At 44.9% G+C, this 10,917-nt stretch overlaps 1 protein-coding gene across 2 annotated transcripts in view; it reads left to right on the plus strand.

The window, feature by feature from the left end:
• Positions 1–1,710: 1,710 nt before the first annotated feature.
• Positions 1,711–10,917, plus strand: part of FGD4 (FYVE, RhoGEF and PH domain containing 4) — a 235,723-nt gene continuing 226,516 nt past the window's right edge. Inside the window, exon 1 of one of the 2 annotated variants that reach the window (XM_032248279.1) lies at positions 1,711–2,131. In XM_032248279.1, the coding sequence (XP_032104170.1) occupies positions 1,885–2,131 (247 nt within the window). In that variant the 5' untranslated portion in view covers positions 1,711–1,884. The remainder of the gene's footprint in view (positions 2,132–10,917) is intronic. The other variant, XM_032248287.1, reaches the window with a different exon arrangement.

The raw sequence follows: 10,917 nt of genomic DNA on the forward strand, positions 1-10,917 counted from the left end.
AGTGACAGTTGGGGAACTCGGCTTGAGCTGAGGTACTTAGAATGCTGCCTTTTTGCTTCCTATCTGCCTGATTTTGGGACACAGCCTCTTTGTTATTAGAGTAGTGAATTTTTGAATGTAGATAAGCAAGTCAATTTAAAATATATTTTTTGGCAGGCACTGTGGCTCACAGCTGTAGTCCCAGCACTTTGGGAGGCCAAGGTGGGAGGAATGCTTGAGTCCAGGAGTTGGAGACCAGTCTGATCAACATGGGAAAACCTCATCTCCACTAAAAATAAAAATATTAATAAATAAAACTACTAATAATTAGCTGAGTGTGGTGGCATGGGCCTGTAGTTCCAACAAGTGGTGGGGTTGAGGCAGTAGGATCCCTTGATCCCAGGAGGTCGAGGCTGCAGTGAGTCATGATCATGCCACTGTATTCCAGCTTGGGTCAGAGTGTGACCCGTACCTAAAAAACAAACAAGCATTTTCTTCAAGTTAGTATTTAGCTGGTGTTAAAAACAAAAACATGACTTGATAATTTAAAAGGACTCCAGGCTGGGCACAGTGACTCCAGCCTGTATCCCAGCGCTTTGGGAGGCTAAGGCAGTAGGATTGCTTGAGCCCTGGAGTTAGAGACCAGCCTGGACAACATAGGAAGACTTCCTCTCTACAAAAACTACAAAAATTAGACAGTGGTAGTGGTGCACACCTGTAGTCCCAGCTACTCAGGAAGCTGAGGCAGGAGAATTGCTTGAGACCAGGAGGTCAAGGCTGCAGTGAGCTGTGATCACACCACTGCTCTCCAGCCTTGGTGACAGAGCGAGACCCTGTCTCAAAACAAACACACAAAGTAAAAGGACTGTAAAGTGCACACCTAATTAAGTCCTGAATGATGGAGGGTCTGCTGCTCCTCTGGAAACCTGTGGATTGTTAGTTCTACCCCTCTTCTTTCTTTCCTTTTTTTTTTTTTTTTTTAATGAATTGAGAGGTGCTTATGTTGCCCAGGCTGGCCTCGAACGTGTAGCCTTGCCTCCTCAAGTGCCAAAACAACTAGCCTGAGCCACCGCAGCTCCCTAACCTTCCTCTTTTACTTCCACACTCCTTATTTCATTTTCTGTGCCGAACTCCTGGCAAGATGTTTGATTCAGTGGAGTAAGGACACACTTCGGTGCAGAGACGCCAGCTCTGCAGTGCTGTGTGACCCCACTCTAGGTTCAGCACCTTGATTTCCTTATCTGGTGCTACTTATTCGGTAGTTTTAGGACACAAGATTATTATCAAGGGTTCAGCACAACGGCTTGAGACACATAAGCGACCCACAGAATGTGGGTCTGCGAGAATGCAAGCAACCTGGACAGGGTTCAGAGTAGCTGGGCTTCTCGAATGCACTGCGTGGCCCGCAGGTGAGCGCGGCCCCGCCTCGCAGCACCCCAGGTGTGCGGCCGCAGGTGCGCGCCCCCGCGGCTTCCCTCGGCCGACGGGCGGGGCGGTGGCGCGGCAGGGCGGGGCCGGCCCGAGCGAACCGGCTCCGGCTCTGGGGCCTCGCCCAGGGCGATCCGCTGGGCACAGCAAGTACTTGGCGGCTTCCCCGGCCGGGGGAGGCGACGGCGGCGCAGCAAACGGGCTGAACCCTCTGCGCTCTCCTTCTCCCGCCCTTGTGGGCCTGCCGGCGATTGGCTCCAGAGAGGAAGGGGTGGAGGCCGTCCCGGGCGGGCGCTGCGGTGGCGGCTCTGGGTGAATGTGGGAGCTGCGGAGACCGGGCGCCGCCGCGGCTGCAGCAGGAAGAGTCGCAACCGACTCCCCGCGACGCCCGCAGGGAGCGTCCCTAATCCGAGAGGGAGAGAAGGCTGAGGAGACGCCGCAGTAGAGGGCGCTTTCGGAGTCGCACCCAACCCGGGTATGCAGGCGACGCCCCCCAGGGGCGGCTCGCGGCTGGACGGGGGCGGGAGGGGTCGCGGAGCGGCGGCGGAGCCCGGCAAGATGAGCGGCGATGGCGGCTCCAACTTCAGGCGGGTGGCGATCCGGAGGAAGTCCAACCCCTCCTACCTGCCGCCCGGAGTCCCCCGGCCCTGGAGCAGGTCCTTGTCGCACCCGGGACGTGCAGGGACGGCTGCCTTCAAGGACCAGGTGCCCGCAGGCGCCACAGGTAAGCGCCTCGGGGCTTGGGGGAAGGGTAGCCCGGAGCGTGAGTGCGGGTGAGGGAGCGCCCAGCGCCCTGCAGGTGCGCCCTCTCCGCCCGCTGCGGAACTGGTTCGGGAGACTCGTTGTGGAAGGCTGCGCTCGGCCACCCACTCCCTTAGCTATGCTGTCCCTTCGCCCAGAGGATGTTGGGTGGGAACCCGCCTAGCCCTGGAGATGACTTCTCAGAGAATTCCGAAAGTAAAGGTATAATCCTTTTTCTCTCTCTCTTTTTTAAGGAATAGGTAAGACCAGTTTTCTAGCTACTGAAACTTAAGCTGCTTCACTAAACTCCTGCTTTGGGGAGCCGGGGCGAAGGCCTAGTACGGTGAAGGGGAGGCTGGTGTCCGCCCAGGTCTGATAACCTAGGTGTGGTGAGCAGCCTCCTTAGTGCCTAGGTTTCCTTAAAGGGAAGCTTGACTCCCAGGCTGAGTGTGAAAAGCGGCACGTCTCTCCTAAGAAAACCTGTTCCTAACATCAGAAAACGGAATCATTATTGCTGTTTTTGTGTTAATAAGTTCAGGTATCGGTAATGCGGTGTGTTGATTTCTGAATTCTCATCGAATCTTAAAGAAGTTCTCAAGGTTATCTATTCAAGGCCACATAATCTCCCCTGTGTTGTAAATGTGTTCTCTTCTTCCCAGGCGAGTTTGAAACTAGGGATTTCTTTTTTCTTTGATTTGCAAAACTTCTTTAAAATCCCCTCCTCGCCTTTATGCGGTAGCCAGAGATGTCTGTTATGTAGGCCAGCTTAGGAGGCAAATCCTCATTTGAGCAGCAGAAATACAAATAATTCCAATTACTTTCACGCATTTCACTATAATTAAGCAAATACGTTATGACAATTTAAATATGATAAATGTTAGAGCTTTCAAATGTTCTCTTTTAGTCCTGGTCCTAAAATTGTAGTAGGCATACAGCAGAAAAACATGAATTAAAAATATATAACTACACTAAATAAGAGCAGAAGTTTTGAGGTGAGAAAATACGTAAACAAGTAACTGAATTACAGTGCTTTCGATCTTCATTTCCTCGTCTTCAAAATGAGGACACTAGTGAAAGAGTTTCTGAATTATCTTCCAGTCTTAGGTGTGAGTCACTCAAATTAATGGGAGAGCGTTTTCTTCCTTATCAAATGAAAATGGTTTGCTTTGCATTGAAGGTATTTATTTAATGATTTTTCAAGTTATTTAATATACAGACTTTGTTAATCATCAGCTGTTTTCAACAGGAGCATAGTGGGCACCAAATTCTTTATTTCATTTTTTTGAGATGGAGTCTCACTCTTGCCCAGGCTGGAGTGTATAGGCACTATCTGGGCATACTGTGACCTCTACTTCCCAGGTTTAAGCGATTCTACTGCCTCAGCTTCTCGGGTAGCTGGGATTACAGGCATGCGCCACCAAACAACTAATTTTTGTGTTTTTAGTAGAGACGGAGTTTCACCATGTTGCCCAGGCTGGTCTCCAACTCCTGACTTCAAGTGATCCACCTGCCTTGGCTTCCCAAAGTGCTGGGATTACAGATGTGAGCCACTGCACCTGGCCTCAAATTCCTTATATTATCATTTTACTTAAAATCACCTGCCTTCATTTCAAACTCAGTGAGTAGGTGAAAGAGGAAGTACCCTCTTAGCAGTAAGGGTAAATGGAGTTGCGGCAGTCTACAAATCATTTCTACAAGGTGGCTGTGCTTATAGAAGAAAGATTTTTTTTCTTTTCCATTCTCTCTCTCTTTTTTTTTTTTTTCTGAGATGCAGTTTCACTCTTGTCCTGCAGGCTGGAGTATAGTGGCTTGATCCTTGGCTCACTGCAACCTCCCCATCCTGGGTTCAAGTGATTCTCCTGCCTCCGCCTCCCGAGTAGCTGGGGTTATAGGTGCCTGCCACCACGCCGGGCTAATTTTTGTACTTTTGGTAGAGATGGGATTTCACCATGTTGGCCAGGCCTTTTTTTTTTTTTTTTTTTTTTTTTTAAGAAATGCGGTTGCTTGGCACGGTGGCTCATTTCTGTAATCTCAGCACTTTGGGAGGCTGAGGGGGAGGATCGCTTAAGCCCAGGAGTTTGAGACCAGCCTGGCAAAATTTCGAAACCCTGTCTGTGCAAAAAATGACCCAGGTATGGTGACACACACCGGCTGAAGTGGGAGGAACGCTTGAGCTCAGGAGGTGGAGGCTGCGGTGACCCATGATTGTTCCACTGTATTTTAGCCTGGGCAACAGAGAAAGAGAAGAAAGATAAGAGCGAGAGAGAGGAGGGGAGTCAGAGAGAGATGGGATCTCACCGTGTTGCCCAGGCTAAGGCTAGAGTGCTGTTCATAGGTGCTATCGTAGCTTACTACAGCCTCGAACTCATGGGCTCAAAGCTGTCCTTCTGCCTCAGCCTCCTAAGTAGATGGGGGAACTATAGGCACATACCTTTTTTTTTTTCTTTTATTCAAAGAAAATTCAGAGCAGTTTTTAAAAATGGAGAACCTAGCAATACCTTTTCTAGGTGTGTTACATTGTCTCGATATTGTAAGCTGGCTGAAACTCACAGTTCTTGTTGCTATTTTCAGGGTCAAAAGTAATTATCTTAATAGGTACAGCCATTCCCCTTCCCATAATAAAATCTATAATATTTGTAGAAGAATGATCTAGTGTTTTGAGAATTAGTCTCAAACTACTGGATGACCACACCCTGTTCAATTTTGGAAGGGTAAAAAATAATTTAGAAAGTGCTTCCTTTTTTATTTTTTTCCTCCCACCCCTCTTTTTAATTTTATTTATTTATTTATTTTCAGTTCCTTTTTTTACTCAAATCTGCCTCCCTATTAGTTCAATAGTCTCATTGAACTATTTATCATTAGGTAATTAGTTTCTTCCCCTTCATCAAAAAGTAAACCAGATTTAAGTTACGGAAAAGTGCTAGTTCATTCTATAGCACCTAGAAAAATATTTATATATGAAAACCACAAGATTTAAACACATTACAAAGTAGGCATTACTCAATGAAAATGTTATTTTCCCTCTTAAGAAGGTACAAAAACTGAAAACTCAAGAACTTGGCAGATAATTCCATTTAGCATTGCTGTGTCATGTTCTATGGTTATAAACCCTGCTGCTTTTAGAGTTCTATACTTTTTGGCCAGAAATAATGAAAATAAAGTGTACCAACTGCACCCTTTGTATATTCCTGAATGTGAAGCTCCCCATTTAAGTGAAGCAGAGAGGTGAAGTAATTCAGACATAGACTTTGGGGTTATATAGCACTCATGTTCCAGTCCCTCTTCCATAGCTAGCTCTGTGAATTGGACTGTCTCTTAATTTATAAGTTTCCTCATCTGGACAATGGAGTTAACAGTCCTTATAATCGATGTAGTGACAGATGCCTGTAGTCTCAGCTACTTGGGAGGCTGAGGCAGAAGAATCGTTACAAGCCAGGAGTCGAGGATGTAGTATGCTAGATTGCACCTATGAATAGCTGCTCTACTCTAGTCTGAGCAACATAGCAAGACTCCATCTCTTAAACCGACCCCCCCCCCCCCCGCAAAAAAAAACAGTACTTCATAAGATTGCTGGCAGGATTAAGTAAAATTGTATAGGTAAATGTCTGGCACAAAGCAAACAGTATCATAACAAGGATACTTTTACTCATCTGTGTCTTCAAAAGTCTAGCACTAGTACTGGCATATAGGAGATATTCTATAGATAGTTAAATTAATGAATTAATGCTGTCCCCCTGTGATGTTCACAATAGCTACTATTTATTGAATGCATTTTCTTTTCTTTTTTTTTTTTTGAGACAGAGTTTCGCTCTTGTCGCCTAGGCTGGAGTGCAATGACACAATCTCGGCTCACTGCAACCTCTGCCTCCCAGGTTCAGGTGATTCTCCTGCCTCAGCCTCTTGAGTAGCTGGGATTACAGGCACCTGCCACCATGCCCAGCTAATTTTTGTACTTTTTGTTTTTTGAGACAGAGTTTTGTTCTCTTGCCCAGGCTGTAGTGCAATGGCACGATATTGGTTCACTGCAACCTCTGCCTCCCAGGCTCAAGCAATTCTCTTGCCTCAGCCTCCCCAGTAGCTGGGATTACATGTATGTGCCACCACGCCTGGCTAATTTTTTTGTATTTTTTGTATTTTTAGTAGAGACGGGGTTTCACCATGTTGACCAGGATGGTCTCGATCTCTTGACCTTGTGATCCACCCGCCTCGGCCTCCCAAAGTGCTGGGATTACAGGCTTGAGCCACCGCACCCGGCCAGGTTTTTTTTTAAATAGAAGGTGACCTGAGAAAAATCTGCCTTCCAGTGCTTCACCCCCTCCCTGTTTTTTTTTTTGTTTTTTTTTTTTTTTTTTTTTTTTTTTTTTGAGACTGAGTCTTGTTCTATCACCCAGGCTAGAGTGCAGTGGTGTGATGTCGACTCATTGCAACCTCCGCCTACCAGGTTAAATCGATTCTCCTGCCTCAGCCTCCAGAGTAGCTGGGATTACAGGTGCCTGCCACCACACCTGGCTAATTTTTGCATTTTTGTAGAGACAGGTTTCACCATGGTGTATAGCCTGGTCTCAAACACCTGACCTCAAGTGTTCCACCCACCTTGGCCTCCCAAAATGCTGGGATTACAGGTGTGAGCCACCACGCCCGGCCCAGTCCTTCCTTTTATGGATGGAACCTTAGTCCCAGATCTCAGGTTCAGCTTTTTCCTATTGTGAAAACCCAAGGCCAAAACTTTCGGTCCCCTGCAAGGCTCTTAGTCCCCTAGGCTTTCAGGTTCCTGGCAATGGCTTTACCCCTTGGGCAGCATGGTCTTACAAGTTAGTTACTTGTAGTTAGATTTAGGGTTCTTTTTTTTTTTCTTGCTCTTGGGCACCTCCTTTATTTTGTTATGAGCTCAGCAGTGCATTTGTTGTATCTGAGTATCTGTTGTAGTTTATTCAGCATCTGGATGCTTTGTGGTGAGGGACTTTTTTACATTATTTACTTGGTAAACTTTCTATGTGAGTACAGTTCCTTTTCTGGTACTCACCATGGCTGGAATGCTCACATTTTCAGCATATACTCCAGTATCCTGAGAACTTCAGGATTAATTAGAGGACTAATTTCATCTTTGTTTGAGGAAGACGGATAGAAATTTTGGTAAGAGCAATACGAAAAAGTACTATTTATTGAATTCTGGCAGTGAACCAGGACTATGTGTATGTTACATTCAGTTCCTATAACAACCCTGCAAAAATAGGTGGTATTATTACAGTTTTAGAGATGGAAAAAACAAAATTCTATTGCAGCACCCTGTATCTCGTACATTTCAGAGGCAGGATGCAGACTTGTATCACTGGCTTCAGTACTTTCATGCTTGTTAACACCTGTTCTCAAGGTTTTCCAGGACTTTGAATGGCCAAATGTAAAGCAATACCGATACGTCATTTGTGTTCATATGTTAGAGCTAATATTATTTGCAATATTAGCAAGCCTATATTATGTTTTTAAATAAATCTATCTTTAGTATTAGGATCATACAATGTTTTCAACAAGTAAAGATTTATAATAAAATGATGGATGGTGTGTATGAATATCATTAATGCATCTTGTCTTTCTGTTTTTTGAGAGAGAATTTCGCTCTGTCACCCAGGCTGGAGGACAATGGTGTGATCTTGGCTCACTGTATCCTCCATCTCCCGAGTTTAATCAATTCCCCACCTCAGCCTCCTGAGGAGCTAGGAATACAGGTGTGTGCCACCACGCCTGGCTAAGTTTCGTATTTTTAGTAGAGATGGGATTTAGTAGAGCGAAGAGACTGGCATACTTTTTGCTCATTTCTGTTTGACTTCTAATCGCACTTTTTGTATCTGTACAGGCCTTTCCTACTTTGCCCTTTTGTCTCAACTCCACCCTCTCCCTCTTGAAGTAGACCTGAATTTGTGCCCATACACAATTTTTATCAGACTAGGGCATCTGAAGTGAGCTCAACTGACCTGTCACTTCAGACTTGGTTTCTAGTCTCCTTTGTTACAGCCCCTCCTTTTCGTAATCTGGCAGATAAGCCCAGTCCTCAGAGACATTTCTCCTCTGTTACCTTCCATGATTTGCCTCTTTTCTCTCATTTATAGGCTACTTTTCCCTTCTTCTCCCCCAGTGAGGTCATCCTAGACTTTACTTATTTATTTTTTTGAGAGGGAGACTCACTCTGTCACCCAGGCTGGAGTGCAACAGCATGATCTCAGCTCACTACAACCTCCACCTCCCGGGTTCAAGTGATTCTCCTGGCTCAACCTTCTGAATAGCTGGGATTACCAGTACCCGCCACCATGCCCAGCTAGTTTTTGTATTTTTAGTATTTTTTAAACATATGGGCCAGATGCTGTGGCTCATGCCTGTAATCCCAGCACTTTGGGAGGCTGAGGTGGGCCAATCACCTGAGGTCAGGAGTTCGAGACCAGTCTGGCCAACTTGATGAAACCCCATTTCTACTAAAAATACAAAAATTAGCCGGGTATGGTGGCAGGCACCTGTAATCCTAGCTACTCGGGAGGCTAAGGCAGGAGAATTGCTTAAAACTGGGGGTTGGAGGTTGCAGTGAGCCAAGATTGCACCACTGCACTCCAGCCTGGGTGACAGAGTGAGACTCTATCTCAAAAAAAAAAAAAAAGAAAATGCTAGGAGGTGAAAAGTCAGCATGTGGAACCGTATAAATTATATGATACCCCAAACTGAAGAATACTGAGGGGTCATTGCTTACCATTTTAAGTGCAATGCAGTATAAAAATCAACTCAAAAAGGCATACTAGCTGGGTGCAGTGGCTCACTCCTATAATCCCAGCACTTTGGGAGGCCAACGTGGGCAGATCACCTGGGGTCAGGAGTTCTAGACTAGCCTGGCCAACATGGTGAAACTTTTAGTCTCTACTAAAAGTACAGAAATTCCCAGGGCGTGGTGATGGGTATCTGTAGTTAGTCCCAGCTACTTGGGAGGCTGAGGCAGGAGAATCACTTGAATTTAGGAGGCGGAGGTTGCAGTGAACTGAGATTGTGCCACTGAACTCTAGCCTGGGCAACAGAGCGAGACTCCATCTTAAAAGAAAAAAGAATAAGGCGCATAGAGAAAAAACATACAAATTTATTAACATGCACATGTGAGAACCACAGAATGATTACCCAGTATCGCAGTGGGGCCCAAATACTTACATAACCTTATTTCAGAGGGGAGAAGGAGATAGGGAATATTGGTAATTCTGCTGAGTAATAATTGATTACCATGGAGAATGAGTGGATGAGGGAAGAGAGATTAACATATAAATGATTCTCTTTGGAAATGGAATGATTCTGAGAGACAGATGATATTTTGTAGAAAGATCTGATCAGGTCTGGTTACATTCTTGGTCATCTTTTCTTCAGTAGATAGTGAGATAACCAAGGGAAGGAAAAATCATTGTTTTTGTTGGGTCTATCTGGTGTTTATGTAGCTAGAGGAAAAGTCTCTTCCTAATACCTTTTGATTTCTAAGGGCTTTTAATTCAAAATACTCATTTCAGGAGGCCATGTTTTGGAGTGGAAAGTTCTTGTGCTCCTTTAATTGGAAGTTTTTAAATTATGTAATAGGCTGGGTATGGTGGCTCATACCTGTGTTCTAGCACTTTGTGAGGTGTAGGTGGAAGGATTGCTTGAGCCTAGAAGTTCAGGCCAGGCTGGACAATAGGGAGACCCCTTTTCTAGGAAAAAAAAAAAATTAGCCAGCCATGGTGGTGCATGCCTGCAATCCCAACTACTCAGGAGTCTGAGGTGGGAGGATTGCTTGAGTTTGTGAGGTCAAGGCTGCATTGGAGCTGTAATTGCGCCACTAAACTCAGGTCTGGGCAACAGAGTAAGACTCTGTCTCCAAAAAAGAAATTAAAAAAAAAATTACAGCCAAATTTGGTTAAAAATAATTACCAGGGGGTTGGGGGACTAGAGGAGGAATAGCATTAGAGAAATACATAATGTAGATGATGGGTTGATGGGTGCAGCAAACCACTATGGCACATGTATACCTATGTAACAAACCTGCATGTTCTGCACATGTATCCCAGAACTTAAACTATATATATTAAAAAATTACCAAAAACCCTTCTATAGACAAATAAAGCTTTTAAACAAAATGATCTTCGTTTACTCTGCAGAAAGTTGTCTAACATGTAACATTTATGTGCTGTGTAAATTATGCTGTCATATTAATGACTTACCAGTATGTTAGCAGTATTGGTAATTTTTATCCTAGAAGGGGGAATATGATGCATAATTTTAAAGCCACTGTGGTGTCTAAGAGAAACCTTCAGAGGAAGGCACACTTTGGACTGTGCTGCATCCGTCTGTGGGGAACTGAGCATCTCATTTGTGCCCTCAAGGTCATCCAGGAGCTTGTGTGTGCTGGCTTATGCATCTAGTTGGAGCAACAGCTTGCTGACACAATCTGGAATTCTCCCCAAAATCTATAAAACCAAGTTATAATGCAACCAACTTGGGCATGCTTTCTCAGGACCTCTGGAGACTGTGCTTCGAGCCATCACTCATGTTTGGCTTAGAATAAACCTTAAAAATTTTACAGAATTTGGCTTTTTCTGTCAACAGGATTGAAGGCAATTGTATTCTTCTTTGGGGGTCCATTTCTAGGTAGATGCAGGAACTACAGAGAAGAGCCTCATGCTGTACTTTGGGAGAGAAAGATAACTGAGAGATAGGGAATGGAAGGTCAGAGAGACCTTGAAGCTGCTTTTTTTTTTTTTTTTTTTTTTTTTTTTT

This window comes from Sapajus apella, unplaced genomic scaffold, assembly GCF_009761245.1.
Source record: "Sapajus apella isolate SASKATOON/1434 unplaced genomic scaffold, GSC_monkey_1.0 scaffold66, whole genome shotgun sequence".
NCBI classification, from domain to species: domain Eukaryota; kingdom Metazoa; phylum Chordata; class Mammalia; order Primates; family Cebidae; genus Sapajus; species Sapajus apella.